Source organism: Stegostoma tigrinum, chromosome 4 (genome assembly GCF_030684315.1).
Source record: "Stegostoma tigrinum isolate sSteTig4 chromosome 4, sSteTig4.hap1, whole genome shotgun sequence".
NCBI classification, from domain to species: domain Eukaryota; kingdom Metazoa; phylum Chordata; class Chondrichthyes; order Orectolobiformes; family Stegostomatidae; genus Stegostoma; species Stegostoma tigrinum.
Window position 1 is genome coordinate 70,108,257 of NC_081357.1, and position 17,223 is coordinate 70,125,479.

At 40.7% G+C, this 17,223-nt stretch overlaps 1 protein-coding gene across 1 annotated transcript in view; it reads left to right on the top strand.

Annotated features, from left to right (window-relative positions):
* l3mbtl3 (L3MBTL histone methyl-lysine binding protein 3) overlaps positions 1-17,223 on the top strand; it is a 151,587-nt gene that overhangs the window by 74,480 nt on the left and 59,884 nt on the right. Inside the window, exons 15-16 of the mRNA XM_048531981.2 lie at positions 3,135-3,249; positions 8,002-8,104. Of these exons, the coding sequence (XP_048387938.2) occupies positions 3,135-3,249; positions 8,002-8,104 (218 nt within the window). The remainder of the gene's footprint in view (positions 1-3,134; positions 3,250-8,001; positions 8,105-17,223) is intronic.

The following is a 17,223-nucleotide window of genomic DNA, read 5'->3' on the forward strand; positions in this document are numbered from 1 at the left end:
CCATCCCCTATTCCCAATTCCTCCGCCTCCGCCACATCTGCTCCCAGGATGAGGCATTCCACTCCCGCACATCCCAGATGTCCAAGTTCTTCAAGGACCGCAACATGCCCTGCGCGGTGGCCGAGAACGCCCTTGACCGCGTCTCCCGCATTTCCCGCAACACATCCCTCACACCCTGCCCCCACCACAACCGCCCAAAGAGGATCCCCCTCGTTCTGTCACACCACCCCACCAACCTCCGGATACAACGCATCATCCTCCGACACTTCCGCCATCTACAATCCGACCCCACCACCCAAGACAATTTTCCATCCCCACCCTCGTCTGCTTTCCAGCCACACTCTCCGTGACTCCCTTGTTCGCTCCACGCTGCCCTCCAACCCCACCACACCCGGCACCTTCCCCTGCAACCGCAGGATGTGCTACACTTGCCCTCCCTCACCCCTGTCCCAGGCCCCAAGATGACTTTCGATATTAAGCAGAGGCTCACCTGCACATCTGCCAATGTGGTATACTGTATCCATTGTACCCGGTGTGGCTACCTCTACATTGGGGAAACCAAGCGGAGGCTTGGGGACTGCTTTGCAGAACACCTCCGCTTGGTTCGCAATAAACAACTGCATCTCCCAGTCGTGAACCATTTTAACTCCCCCTCCCATTCTTTAGACAACATGTCCGTCCTGGGCCTCCTGCAGTGCCACAATGATGCCACCCGAAGGTTGCAGGAACAGCAACTCATATTCCGCTTGGGAACCCTGCAGCCCAATGGTATCAATGTGGACTTCACCAACTTCAAAATCTCCCCTTCCCCCACTGCATCCCAAAACCAGCCCAGCCTGTCCCTGCCTCCCTAACCTGTTCTTCCTCTCACCCATCCCTTCCTCCCACCCCAAGCCGCACCTCCATTTCCTACCTACTAACCTCATCCCACCTCCTTGACCTGTCCGTCTTCCCTGGACTGACCTATCCCCTCCCTACCTCCCCACCTATACTCTCCTCTCCACCTATCTTCTTTTCTCTCCATCTTCAGTCCGCCTCCCCCCCCCTCCCTATTTATTCCAGAACCCTCACCCCATCCCCTTCTCTGATGAAGGGTCTAGGCCCGAAACGTCAGCTTTTGTGCTCCTGAGATGCTGCTGGGCCTGCTGTGTTCACCCAGCTTCACACTTTATTATCCACATTTCTGGAGAAGCCAGGTTTGGAAGAGACAGCCAGAAATGCAGAGCAGTGTGAGAATGGGCATGATTAGGAGAAGAGCTGATTCTGGGGCATTGTTCCTTCAAGGTCTCTGAAACAAATGGGTTTTCCGCTTGTCTGAAGCAACACAGTTAGTTCTTTCCAAACTTATTGTTTGAAGCACATGTACTGTGCACAACCTTCTTTAGTACCTAAATGATTAAATTGCACTGAGCCTGGATTTTAAGCCTGTACCCACTTCCTGAAAGAATAGAGACTAGTTAAATTTTACTGTTGAGTTTCTCATGATTCTGATTTTACGTAGTGTTCTTTTTTTGCGTGCTTCCAAATTACTACTGTTTCATCTGTTTGTCAATTTTTTGGAAAAAATGTACTAATTACTGATACCTGAACAAAAGGAGGTGAAATCAGTGTCCTTCCTCATCCGAATTTGACTTTTTTTTAAAAAAGTAAAATAATTTGAAATGTTGAATTCAAGCCTTTCAAGAATTTTAAAAAAAAGGAAAATGGAAGATTTCCTTTGGTACCTTGCCATCTTTCCAGGGAAGTATGTGTAAGTGGTGAATTAAGTGAGACACAAACTGTAAGAAGTTACTGAATGAGAGTGAGCATCAGCAACATGAAAACACAAAAGAGCTTTTTTAAAAAAGTGAGTATATTTCACATAATATGCTCACTAATCCTGAATCCAGATTGGCCTTGGCCAACAGGGATGCCGAGCAGCAAGAAAGGTTGTTTAAAAGGCTAGTCTTCGTTGCTATCTTAAAGCCCTCCAGTTCTAACCTCCCCCACTTCCCCATTCGATACTCATTTTGATAATACTCGTACCCCATCCATCCCTGTGGTTCATTGTAGCCCTATGCCAACTTAGTGCCAACTCATTCTAACTCTCATCATCATTTGTCCTATAAATAGAAACTAATGTTCTAATATCTATTACAAATTTCACTGTGTAAGCATATAAGTGATACATATGAAGCATTCGCATTCACAACAGCCCATTCAATAATTTAACTTTATGTATTACATAATTTCTTTTATGAACAAATAACAGTGTTCATTAGCCACAGACAGCTCAGAAATTTAACCTCTGAGATGGCAGTAAAACTGTGAACTTCTTGCTTTGTAAGTGATTTCACCAAAGACAGCAATCATGCATTAATAATGCAGTAATGATAACATTGGGAATTTTGTCAACAAACAGCTGTAGAAGTGCTGGAACAGATTATTTTTCAATTCAGTCGCAGGCAATTGTTTTTTTTTCAATATTTACAGGGCAGTGCATTTAAATAGCTTGCCATTTCTATGTACGTTAATGTGTTGAAAAGCAGTTCAGAGAAAGTTTATTAGGCTAACACGTGGAATGAGGAAACACTAGATGGACTAGGCATGTATCCTCGAGTTCACAAGAGTCAGAAGTGGCTCTTGAGGTGGGTGTTAAAAGGATGTTTCCACGTGTTGAAGAATCTTAAACTCAAGTTCGAGTCATAGTTTAAAAATGTGATTGCTTATTTAAGATGATAAAGATAACAAGGAGATAATTACAGCAGTTTGTAGTGAAAGGCCATATAGAACTATACTTAGAGAGATGCAGCACAATACATTGTCAAGGAACCCAATTTGATCAAACTGCATTAGAAAAATGAAAGAAGCATGAATGTTTGGAATTTCCTTCAAAAGGCAGTGAATGCCGAATCATGAAATGTTTTTAAAATCGGTGGTAGATTCTTGATTACCAAGTGAATGAAAGATTGTCGGGATAATGCAGGAAAGAAGAGTTGAGGATCAGATCAGCCATGGTCTCTTTGAAGGGCAGAAGGCGTTCGAAGGGCCGAGCGGCTTATTCTTCTTTTTTGTTTATGTCTAGTGAAAAATTCAATTACTCTAATATCCTAGTATTTTTAAGTTTGACTGTATTCTTCTCATTGTTTATCTAGATACATTTTGATGGCTGGAACTATGATTATGATTACTGGATTGATGCTGATAGTCCTGATATCCATCCTGCAGGCTGGTGTGCTAAAACTGGACACCCTCTTCAACCACCTATCAGTAAGCTCCTTCTATGAAATATTTTTCTAATAAAATAAGTAAAGGAAGCTCAACAAAACAAAATATACCACAACTTTCCCTTTGCAGATGGCCATTTGTAAAACCATACAGCTCTGGTCTCACAAGCAGGCCTCCAGCATTCCCTGACTCTGATTGTATCCCCAGTGTTTTCTTACCCTGTGCCCAAATGTTCTCTCTGGCCTGTTCCAGCCCAAGTTGTAACACCTCGAAGCTTCCAAACTGTATTGACAGCCCAGTTCCATTCACATAGTTGAGGCTGAGCCTCCCCCCCCACTTCACATTATTTACGTGCGCTCTCACCTGCAGACCATGTTGTTAATTTGATCAGTTACCATTTGGTCATCTGCAACATTTTTTTAAATTATACCAGTAAAGTCGGGCTCCTGTGGTGCAGTGGTAGTGGCCCTACATCTCAGACCAGGCACCCGTGTTCATTTCCCACTTGCACCAGAGGTTTATAATTGTGTGTCTGAACAGGTTGATTAGAAAATATCTTTTAAGATTGGCAGAGTATCTATATCCCTGCTTTTGCCCGTGTTTGTTTCCAGTATGCTCCCTGGCACCTTCTCCACATCTACAATACCATGTATTTGATACACAAGATAAATCTGGAAGTCTGATAGCTGATGGTTGGCAGTAATAGAAGATTAGCCTCAATCAAATCACTTGTAACACTGCTGGGTAATGGTTATCCCAACAGGGACAAACAAAATAATATTGTTCTAGCTGTGTTTGTGAATGTATCTATCATCTTTTGGGATATATTTAATATGAGTATAGTTATACGTGTTCGCATTTTGCAGTTTTTAAGTTTGATTGTGCAAAGTTTGGCCTTTGGCATTGAAGACAACTTGCATCACTGTTAAAATTGCAACTCTCCCAGATTTAATGAAACTGGATAATCTTGGGAAATATTTATAGGCCACTATCTGAAGATCACTGGCCAGGAGATTGAAAAATAATCATAATGTTTGAACTGACACTTTGTTTTGGATAATATATTTTCTAAAGCACATTAACTTACGTTTTACGGAGAAAATATAAGAATAATTTCAGCAGAGTCTTTGATTCAGAGTTAACAATAGTAAGATAGTAAATCTTCAGCATTCGTTATTTCTTGAACCTTGCCATTGTTCAAAGTAATCACAGACTCTAGTATCAAACTTTTTTGTTTTTCTTTTGAGGTAGTTTTGGATTCACTGTATGTCCATCTCAAAAGTGAAGCACCTAACACACATCACGTTTTGACACCCTGGGTTCTGTGTCACATTTAAAAGGAAGGAGTAACCTAGTGAATGTAGACAGCATCAGCAGCACAATATATCTTGATTGAAAATAGATCTGAATGCATTCAATGCTTCCTTGTAGAAGTATTTTGTTGTCAAGTAAGTGCTCTGTCATACAAGAAAGCAACAATTAGATATTTAATCCAGAAGGCAGCATATAAATAAAACATATATAGGTTCCAGGTGCAAGCTGTGAGGTAGAGTCCTTATATAAAGGGGATATGGTTTGAAGAAAGTCAGAGGTCTGACTTATATTGATCAATAATTGAGCTTGAAGAATCAAATAATGGTTTAGTTTCTTTGTGAAATCATTTGAGGACCTGGATTAAATAATTCATTATAAGTTTGGCTGGCGTATAACATTGTCCAGGAGATTCGTGGAACATCATGTTGAGAGTGTGGTTCAACTGTGCTGAAGGTGGATACCTGAGTCCCAAACTTGAAAAGATGATATATGTTGCAATGTGCATTATTGGAAATTAGAATAAACCTTCGCATTCTGGAGGTCAGATATTTGAACATTCATGGAAGATATGTTCATAACCTGGCCAAACAGATTGATTACAAACTGCAAATCCTTCCAATATACCTATGGCAGGCAGTAAGTGCAGGGTGTCTTCAGATTGGCCCCTGCTTGATATGCGCTAGCTGCAGAGCTGCACACTTCTCACATCAGAAGAGTGCATACACTCGTTCTTGGCACGGACTTTGAAGAGTTGCCGGACTCAAAATGTTGACTCTACTTTCTTCCCACTCATGCTGCCAGACCTGCTGAGTTTCTTCAGAAATTTGTTTTTGTTTCAGGTCTCCAGCATTGTTTTATTTTAAGGATTGTAGTGATGCTAACTTTGTCAGCTGAAGCTTCAAATCTGCAACTGATGAACTGTGTGTTGGTGTAGCAGTTACGGAAGGCTGTGTGGGGTTCTTGGTGTTCCAACTCCAGGTGACTCTGCTGAAGAGTTTCCTAACATCTACGGACTAGGCAATCAGTGGAAAGTTTATCAGTATTGTCATGATCATGGGATTTCTAGGAGTTGGAAGAGTTCAAAGCCATCTGGAATTTTGACTTTTATAATCTACACGAGCCAGAAGAATTTTTCACTAATATCACAAATTTATTTTTAAAGCAAAATAGTTTCAATATATTACTATATTTATATTTATGAATGTTTTACAAGCTAATTTTAGTAACCATCTTTTGGGTTGTTTAATCATGTGTCTGGACTTAGCCAGCAGTTTCCAAAGCTTCTCAGAAGTCTGTCACCTAGACAGTCTATACCTCATGTACTTCCCCATGGAACTGGAATGATAACTGTTGTGTTGAAAATTGCCTCAGAACCAGATCATTCCTGAGAAATTCTCAATCTGATAGAATTACGTTATCCCTATCCTATGAGACGATGTATTGATGATATCCGACTTGACCTCTAACGTTTGGCCACTGTCCCCCCACTGCCATGACCACTTCAAGAAGCTTGATCACAGCTGTCCTTTGACTGTTCAGTTTTGAAATAGTGGTCACTTAAGGTGTCAATGCTGCTTTATAGTATCTAGTTACAATCTCAAATCCCCTGACTGCTATCTCTGACTGAAAACTCTGACTCATAAAAAGCAGGCAAAGCCTTTTTTGTGCTGTCTTCAAGTAGTCAACCTTCATTTGTCAAAGCAGTAATTATATTTCAGCAATATGCGTCATAAGATGCTTGCAGAAATTTTAAGTTGTCTCTGACCCCTGAATTGCCAAGTAGCCAATTAACCAGTCCGTAAAGAAATTCCAGGACACTGATAAACTGGTATCCTTGGTTGTTTTGTACTTAAGCTGTTGCTACTTGAGTAATAATGTAATTCTTGTTGTTCTTCCCTTTGTATATTTAAGTATACCTGTATTGTGAATTTATCTCCCTATCTCCCCACCGTCCCCACCCCTACAACAACACTGACATGTGTACGAAATAAAATCCCCTTCTGTTTTAAATTTTAAAGTAGTATAGTCATTGCCCTTACACAGAGGGAGTGAGGAAATACACACCACTATTTACAAAACAGGGGAAGAACTAAATCACAATCTACTGATAGTTGATGAGAATAGGAAGAGAGATTTGTTTCAAAACTTTCAACCTGTCTGTAGCAGTAAGGTGTTTTGCAGTTCTGACTTGGTAACTGGAACAGCAATATTAGTGCAATCGATAGCAAGAACTGCAGATGCTGAAGTAAAAGACAACACAGCATGGAACTGGAGGAACAAGCAGGCCAGGCAGCATCAGACGAGCAGGAAAGTTGACGTTTCTGAAGAAGGGTCCCGACCAGAAATGTAAACTTGCCTGCTCCTCTGCTACCTGACCTGCCATGTTCCTCCAGCTCCACACTGTGTTGTCAATATTAGTGCGAGTTGTTTTTTGTTTATCATCATTGGCTGATTTTTTCAATTCGTGAAAAATGAAGACATTGTCAATATGGCTGTTGACATGACTGCAAACGAGTTACTTCTTTTAATCATCTTTTAACAGACAACATCCATTAGGCAAAACAAAACTAATCATATTCTATTAAAGCTGTAGTTTCTTCAACTAGAAATAAAGTCTCTTTCAACGCTATCTAAAAGCTGAATAATTGACACGCTTTAATGAAGCTTCCTTTACTTAATTTAGCAGTTTAACCTAACATTTTCTCCAGCACAAGCTGGTATCAATGTGGGATTATAGAGTTGCCCGTCTGTCTACATTTTTACAAGTCTTTGGCATTCATTTAGTTATGATATTTAAACGAGTGAGAGAGAGTGTTAGATTATTCAGCTTCTGTAAATCTTTGAAAGCAGTTGAACTTGCAGGCACAGTTTTTAGTCCTTTCTGTTGCTTGATAATCTATTTTCCTGACTCCTACGTGGTACAAGCCTTTCTGTTAGATGATGGATCAAATCAAACCGGTTTTCTTCCTGCTGCTTTTCAAAAGAACTGGAATATATTTCTGAAATCCAAAGGGGTATACAGAGATGAATGAAAGACTCTGAAAGGACAGTGCCTTGATTATCCTCCAGTGTCACAAGTGGCTTCACAATTGATTCAGGTGAGCAAGTGGCCCATATAAAACAGGAGGATCTCCAGTCTAACACTCAGCTTCTTGACAGTGGTTTAGCTTTACATGGCATAATTCCTCTGATTTACAGAAAGGAAGATTCATGCTGATTTTGTTTTAACGATTTGTATTGGGTGTTTCTGTTTGGAGAAAAATGCAGTAGAGTTATAAAATGTAGAATATTCTGTCATCTCAAAAGAGTGAGTCTTGTTTTTGCTTTTTGCATAGTGATTATATTCAAAGGAGTAAAAGCTAATGTACTTTTCATTATTCAGTCAGAATCTAAACCCTGATACTGCATGTACTGCGCTGATAAAAATGTTGATTAACAGATTGTGGATTTAACAGTTGGATTTTTTTTTGCTGCAATCAGGCCCCTTAGACTTGGTGGAAGCTTCTGAGCAAGGAGGATGTCCCACTCCAGGATGTAAAGGAATTGGACATATAAAAGGAGTGAAGCATTCAGGTCATCACAGGTAAAACAGCAAACTATTTGTTTGAGAGAAAAGGACAAATAAATCTACTTCCAATATATTCATGTTCAGTATGGTGTGCCAGAAACTTTGAGCACAAAATCTAAGCTGACATTTAATTGAAACACATGCACAGCAGCATACAATCAAAGTAGCCATCTTTCAGATGAGACCTTAAAACTGCGTATGTTGATACCTATATATATATTATGCGCGGTATACTGCTTAAATTCACTCTTCACTCTTCCCCCACCCTCCTGATTCTTCCTTGCTACTGAACTCCCCTTGTTTCCGCAGTGTTTCTGTTCTGTGTATGTGCAATCCTTTTGCATGTAACACCGTCAGAATTCTGCATAATGCTACAGAGATTCTAGAATTGTGCACACGCGCAGTTACATGCAACATTGGGTGTCAGGAGACATGAAGGATGTAAAAACAAATTTCATATTTCAGTTTTGAGGATTAGCAGGAGATTTATCCTGGTGTCCTGGACTATATTTATTACGTGACCAACAGCCTAAACAGTTTATCTGATCATTATCACATCTGATGCATGTAAACAGAATGTCATCTTTCTACATGACAGCACTGGGTATACTTCACAATGTACTTAATTAGCCAACTCTTCAGGTTGTGAAAGGCATTAAATAAAATCCTAATGTGTGTATTATCTGTGCCTTGACGATGTTATCAAGTGGAAGTTGTTGTATAAATGGCACTCGTAATTTTATTTAATAGCATGATGTCGAAAACTGTAATTTGGTCATGCAATTGAAACACTCTGTAGTGACATTGAGCATAATAAACTTTATTTTATCAAGAGTGCAGAGTAATTTGACTAGGCTTGATGGTAATATGCATTGCTTGCAAGCCAGTGAGGCATCAGTGATAATTGGTATATAATTCACCATATTTTAGGAGTTTTTAAGACAGTGTTGTGAAGGAAGATTGCTTTCTATCATTTAGCCTTTTTTTAGTGTCATCCTTTTAAAACAAAGCATTTCATAGTATGCTCAGAGAGAGTAGGAACTGCCGATGCTGGAGTCTGAGATAACAAGGTGTAGACTTGGAGGAACACAGCAGGCCAAGCAGCATCAGAGAAGCAGGAAAGCTGACGTTTCGGGTCTGGACCCTTCTTTCAAAATGGGGGAGGGGAAGGGAACACTGAAATAAACAGAGAGGTGGGGGAGGTGATGATGGAGGGTGCATATCCTGCAACTCATCCTTCATACCCCCTCCCCGCAATAACAACAAAGAGAGAATTCCCCTCCTCCTCAAGTATCACCCCACCAACCTCCGATCCAACGCATCATCCTCCGCCGTTTATGCCATCTGCAATCTGCCTCCACTACCAAGGACATTTTTCCCTCTCCACCCTTATCCACCTTCTGGAGGGACCGGTCTCTATGTGACTTCCTCGTCTGCTGCACACTCCTCCCTACTAGCTCTATTATCCCTGCAACTGCAGGAAGTTCTACACCTGCCCCTACACCTCTCCCGTCAGCTCCAGCCCAGGCTCTAAGGAAACCTTCCACATTAAACAGGTCTTCACCTGCACATCTGCCAATTTGGCATATTGTATCTGCTGTCCTCTACATCAGGAAAACCAAGCGGAGGCTTGGAGACTGCTTTGTGGAACACCTATGCTTGGTTCATGACAGGCGACTGCACCTCCCTGTCACGAACCACTTCAGCTTCCCCTCCCAGTCCTTGGACGACATGTCCATCCTGGGCTGCCTCCTGTGCCACAACAATGCCGCCCAAAGGTTGCAGAAACAGCACCTCATATTTTGCTTGGGAACCCTGCAGCCCAATGGCTTCAATGTGGACTTCACAAGTTTCAAAATCTCCCCACCCCCAACCACATCCCAAAACCAGCCCAGCTCACCCCGCCTCCTTGACCTTTTCTCCCACCTATCCGCTCATCCCACCTCACTGACCAACTCCCTACCTATACTCCTCTTTACTGGCTCCATTCCTGCCTCCTTGACCTGTCCGTCTTCTCTCCACCTGTCTGCTCCTCTATCCGCCTTCCATCATCGCCTCCCCCACTGTCTCTTTATTTCAGAGTCCCCTTCTCTTCCCCCATTTCTGAAGAAGGTCCAGACCTGAAACATCAGCTTTCCTGCTCCTCTGATGCTGCCTGGCCTGCTGTGTTCACTCAGCTCTACAACTTGCTATCTATTTATCATATGCTGTTAGTTTCTTTACTGAGCATAGCTTTTCACTTAAGTGTTCCCTTATCGTCAGATTTATATGCACTGTTTGGATTATTTGACGAATGAAAGCAAGAACTCCTAGCCTTTGCAGTTCCACTGATTTAGAGGAAGTTGATCTCATCAGATGCATTTGTTTATTTAGTTATTTTTTCATGAAACGTGATGGTCTCTGTTAAGGCCAATATTGTTACCCATCCCTGACTGATCTTGAACTCAATGCCTTGTGGGGCTATTTTAGAGGAGTGGTGAACTCTTGTGTTACTGAGGGTGTGGAATCATCTGTTGCTCAGACCAGGTACAGTGATAGATTTTCATTCTAAAGAACCTTGATAAACATAAGATAACAAAGTGTGGAGCTGGATGAACACAGCAGGCCAAGCAACATTTCAGGAGCACAAAAGCTGACGTTTCAGGCCTAGACCCTTCAGAGAGGGGGATGGGGAAAGGGAACTGGACTAAATAGGAAGAGGGGGGAGGCGGACCAAAGATGGAGAGAAAACAGGATACGTAGAGAGGAGCGTATAGGTAGGGAGGGGATAGGTCAGTCCAGGGAAGATGGACAGGTCAAGGAGGCGGGATGAGGTGGTAGGTAGCAAATGAAGGTGCGGTTTGAGGTGGGAGGAAGGGATGGGTGAGAGGAAGAACAGGTTAGGGAAGCAGAGACAGGCTGGGCTGGTTTTGGGATGCAGTGGGGGGAGGGGACGAGCTGGGCTGGTTTTGTGATGCAGCACTGCATCCCAAAACCAGCCCAGCCTGTCTCTGCTTCCCTAACCTGTTCTTCCTCTCACCCATCCCTTCTTCCCACCTCCAAGCCGCACCTCCATTTCCTACCTACCACCTCATCCCGCCTCCTTGACCTGTCCATCTTCCCTGGACTGACCTATCCCCTCCCTACCTCTCTACCTATCTTTGTTTTCTCTCCATCTGCGGTCCGCCTCCCCCTCTCTCCCTATTTATTCCAGTTCCCTCTCCCCATCCCCCTCTCTGATGAAGGGTCTAGGCCTGAAACGTCAGGTTTTGTGCTCCTGAGATGCTGCTTGGCCTGCTGTGTTCATCCAGCTCCACACTTTGTTATCTTGGATTCTCCAGCATCAGCAGTTCCCATTATCACTTGATAAACATAATATGTTTTTACAACATTCAGTGGTAGTTTCATGGCCATCATTCCTGAAATTAACTTTTATTCCCATGTTGGGATGTGAACATTAGTCCTGGCGTCTAGAGATATTGTGACTTTCTCCATGGCAACATCAAGGTGTCATAATTTTATGCAAGATTTCTCCCTCAAGCATTGAGAATTTAGGTGATCGCATCAAGGACAATAGGAAATTTCCACCCTTGTGTGTTAAAGCACCATCATTAAAACACAGATTGTCAGTCAATTTAAGGAATTCATAACTTGCACTTTGTTCTGGAACCGTGACTTTGGATAATTCCACAACTATTTGGAAGAAATTCATAATGGATGCTTTTCAGTTCTTTACATTATTTCTAAAAAGATTCAGAATGAAGATCTGATCAGTGCTGAATGTAATTAGATAGTCATGAAATGCATGGTGTTTACATCTGCTATCCCTGTCATAGTGCTTGCCTGTCCTAGTAAGGCACATCTCTCACACTTTACACTGAAGTGCATTTAACACCTCAATTAATCTGGAGAATGATGGATTGGCCTAACTGGTGTGATAGGTTAAAGTTGAGTATGTTGTTTTGATTTAGAAAGTGGAAATAAATCAACCTTTGGCAGCGAAAGGAAAAGCTCCCTGTTATTCTGAAATAACTCCTTGTTCTGTCTGTGTTGAATGAAATGAAAAGCAATGTCTGGGCTGATTGCGCCAGCTTTATTGCTCCTGTCATGTATTGAGCTATTAAAGGTGCATTGTGGTGGCTCACAAAAGAGACATGAGTATCTTTTATATGGCTATAATTTCCTTAGCTGAATGCTAGTCTTTACTGAATATGTATGGTGCCAGTGAGTTATGAAAAAATTACTGTCTAGGAAGATAGACTAAATTGTAATGTCAGCTACACATTGCAAGTCTGGATTTCTGGTTCCAGTTCTTTTCCTGTTCTCTTCTCAAACATTGATTATTCTTGCATGATGTCTTTTTGTTTAATGTCCATTTAACTCCCGTAAACACTATTCTTTCTTCTTATTTCTCTTAAATACAACCTGAATTGCACTGTTGCACCACTCAAAATCCTCCCCAGGTTTTTTTTTAAAAAAGGATCGATTTCTACCTTGCAAATACAAAGCACAGCACCTACTGATGGTTGTACTGAGGCATTTTGGGGTTAATGTCTTGCTTTGGTATTCGCATGGTGCTGTGATCCAAACAGGCACCTCATGCAGCTACCCAGCTTTGGGCAGTATGGGGCATCTCTAATGTTGTGTTGATCTGTACTTGGATCTAGTGAAGAGGATGCAAAAAAAAGAGAGGGGCATTCTGGACTGGAAGCAATCTAGCATATTTGTGTGGTCAACTGTATATCACAAAAAGCCACTAATGCATAACTTGTTATCATTTTGTATCATTCATGTATCCATCAGGAGTCTCCATACATGCTGCTAGTTAGACTACTTGATGGGAAATCACTTAGATCTGTATGCTAGGGGATCCTTTGCCTCTTAAATTTGCACAGTAAAGCAGACAGTCCAACCACCCAAGAGATTAACTTCTATACCAATAACAGAAACATTGATGAGATAAGTCTGTTGACCCTATTTTAAAACTATTAATAGTGCCAATGGTGCCAAATTCTCCTGGTTAAAATTGGAACTGTTTTCCACCTACAGTGAAAATTTCTCCCAGCCTGATGGATAGTGTGCTTTTGTGATCCCCGAATTGTTTCCTGAGTCCCCCAAACTACAGTCGCTCATCCCTTGTCAATCGCCTTTGAAAAATGTAGCACTTGAGCCTTTGTATCTCCTTTAAAGACTGGTGTTTCAAATTTGGATAGAATTCATTACATTGAAGGTTTAAAATGCTGGTAATACGGTTTGTGGTTTTAATTCTATTTAAGCTTATTAACAGTATCTTTAATTGTAAATTGAAAGGTGTTACTTATAAAATATATAGCTTGCTCAGTGATGTTATGTATATTTAAGATTTTGCCCAAAGGTACCAAGAAAATTGAACTTAGTGCTGTTAGTTTCTGAAGAAAACAAAATTGCTATTAATATTCAGTAAATATATTCTTGATGATTTTGAAAATAAAATATGAAATAGACTGGCTGATTTTGTTACCTTTTCATATCTTGAAAGAATCAATGCATGTTAAAAGAAAACTGGATTCTCTGCATTTAGGACATACTTGATTAAACTAACAAGCTGTTGATAAATATTGATTAATGAAAAATAATAGCTTACAGTTACTAACGCACAAAGTTTGCTCATTTGTAAAAGTCTATGCCTGGTCCAGAAACAGTTGAAGCAATGTGGAAGAATGTAGGGAATTATCTTTTTGCAGGTGACAAATGCAAGTTGCATTGAGATGCAACTTGACTTGAGCCTCTTAGCTTCATTGTCGAAAAGAGATATCAACTATAATTCAATCAGTGCAATGCTAGTAAATGACGATAGATCAGTAATGGAAAAAGAAATAACTCATCTGAAAAGTGCAACAAAGTCTATTGGCAAAATTTATTTCGTAACAATTTTTAACAAAAATCTAAAGTTATTTACCGTTGTTCGCCTGTCTGTGCAAGTAAATTAGCCACAAAGTGGAGATGCTGGTGTTGGACTAGAATGGGCCAGAAGTCACATGACACCAGGTTACAATCTAAGAGAAGTGACTGATCCTGATGTCAGAGCAGCATTTTGAAAGCTTGTGATTGCAAATAAACTTGTTGGACTATAACTTGGTGTTCTGTGACTTCTGACCAAATAAATTTAAATTTTAATAGAATTCTATAAATAATTCATTGTACTACTTGACATTATAGCTTTCTTACTGTGTGTGACAGTTTAAAAATACATCCTTTGTGTTATTTTGTGAATAATTTTTTGATGCGCTGCCATCTTTATGTTCCATGCCTGAAATTTGAAGGTAAGAAATATAAATGTGTTGGGATGTATTTGATCCTCTGAGAATTCCATTTCTGGAGAATTCAATGCTCCCAGTGGCAGTACTTTCAATATTGTCAGTCTAGTAGAAAATCCTATTTTGTAGTTAGTAAGCTAGGCAAAATTCTGTGTGGGGTGGGAAGTAGGCAGAGCGCTGATCATCTAAGTACACCAATCTTTGTTATATGCAGGGGATAGGGGCCACAAACTTGCCTGCAGTCTCTGCTACCGTGTTGCTCTCCTACCAACCGCAACGGACTGTGTGAACAGACTGAAGGTGTCAATGAGGGGGAAAAAATAAGGGGTATGGAGCCAATCTTGCGAGTGTGCGGGCGCACAGGTAGCAAATCAACGAATAATGAAGAGTGAGGGTACTACAATCTGTTTAGATTTATTACCTGAGATGGAAACATTTAAGGTGCAGCAGGAAAACATTTGGCATAGATTTTTAAAGTGAACATTGTGTGTAAGGAACTTGCAGGAGTTTTTTGAGGAGGTAATGGGAAGGATTGATAAGAATGATGCTTTTGACCAGGTATATGTGGGTTTCTTAACAACATTTGATAATTTCTGACCGCTGACTTGTGAGAACATTTGTATTCGTGACCTACAAAGGGACAGTGGCAACGTGGATACAAAATTGGCTGAGTGATTGAAAGCAGAGTGTGCTGGCCAGTTGATATTTTTTGGGTTGGTAGAAGATTTGTAGTGCAGTTCCTCAGGAATCAGCATTGGGACCCTTGCTTTTCCTGATGCATATTTATGATCTAGATCTGTGTGTGCAGGGGACATGTTCAAAGTTTGCAAATGACTCAATTCTTTCAAAATTGTAAGATGTGAGTAATATAGTATGGAACTTCAAAAAGACATTGACAAGTTGATTGCAAGGTTCCATGCAAAGACATGTGAGGTGTTTTGTCGGAAGAACACTGCATGATAATATAAACTGGGAGTATTGTTGTAAAGAGGGTGCAGAGCAGAGGGATCTGCATGTATATGTGGACAGAGCATTGAAGGTGGAGAGAGCAGTAATTAAAGCATTCAGAGTTCTCTGCTTCATAAATGGAACATAGAGTACAAGAGCAACGGGGTGATTTTGAGCTTGTTAGATCTCAGCTGAAGAATTGCTACAGTTGTAGGCACCTCATTATAGCAAAGATACAAGCCCAGTGGAGAGAATTCTAAGCAAGAGATATATTTCAGCTTTGAGGATAGAATGAAGTATGTGGGACTGTTCTCCCTGGTGAGAAAAAGGCTGAGAGGACTGATTGGTTTCAAAATCGTGAACGTGCTGGACAGAATAGATAGAGGTTGTTTCTACATGTAAAAGGAGCTGTAGAAGAGCCGATGCAAATACAGAGGGCTAACGACTGGTCTCCTGTGTAATAATTCTGAGATTCTGCCTTTACTATTGTTTCCTGGTTCCCAGAATTCAAAACAATAGCATTTGAAACTTCAGCATTTGGAGTCTCGTGTGTTTTTGTTCTCCACGCATTGCAAAAAGTGAAGAGGAAAGGAGGAACAGAAATGAATGAGTAAAATTGAATGTGTGAAAAATTCTATCACACGGCCAGTAAGAATGAGATGGGTGTTTATTGTGTTAGACAGAATCCATATGGATAGGTTTAAGAATTAGGAAGGGAAATTGTATCCTGTACATGTAAGTCACAAAACATTGAAGACAACATTTGAGCTGGAGATCAATGGTTCAGGAGCGTTTTCAAGAAGAACAAAGAATTGTAACATTGGACATATTTAAGGAGGATCAGAACAGCAGAAATGTTGCAAGTTGTAGCATTCAAACTTCACCTGCTGTTGCTGTGCTAATTGTATTGATGCCTGCTAACCCTCTGGCTATCCAGGGGTCATGGCTCAAAAATTGGTCTAATTAGTTGAAGAAAACTATTATGTTCAGCTGGCCATGATTTCCCTTTTACAGTCATTTGGATATGTATATCTTAATATATGAATATATCCTGGTTGTTGATTGCTTTTACAATAGAGTTTGGAATGACTGTACATGACACCCTGTTTTAGGCTTATGGATTTTTGAATAGAACGGGGGGCTGTACATTCTGCTGAGGGAGTGTGGGCGGGCGATGAACAAACAGGTGCGGAGGGTGAATGGAACACTGGCATTTGCAGACCAGCTGAAATTTGAAGAAAACTATTTCTCATCAGCACTAACAAACTGCGGTACAGAAAGAAAACACATGCCGCTCTCCTTGATTATTTTTAACCCATCTGTTCAGTCATGTTATGACATACCTCTGGAATGGGTGGGCCTTACCACTTTTATAGTGTAGCTCCTGTGATTATTTTGGAGGGAGGGCTTTGATTTGGAAACAGAGTTGAAAACACTGTACTTAAATTACATCCTCCTGATTTATATTGACTCCACAGGCAGTGCCATGGGCACTTCAGGTAATTAACTGATCCCTGAAATAAGTCAGGCACAGCATTAAATTCAGCAGCACTTGCCTGTAACAACTTTGACAGCATTATGTTCCAAGAACGATAACTTTGTAAAGATAGAGTGTGATCATTCCTGAGGATAGTATTTCTATTTCATATTAAAATAATTTTGGAATTGATTCCTTAATCCAGCTGTTTTATTACTTTCTGCTCCATTCTGCAACGCTTTGCTGTTTCTGTTCTTTGGAGAGCCTAAAAATATAGTTAAGCTAAAAATATATGCAATCATGTAAACTTTTGTCTCCTTAAGTACCTAAATTGTCCTGAGTGCTTCTGTTTCTTTGTTTTTATGTTTAATCATGGGGCATTAATGTTGCTAACAAGCCAGCATTTATTATTTATCATTGCTTGTGAAAAAGTA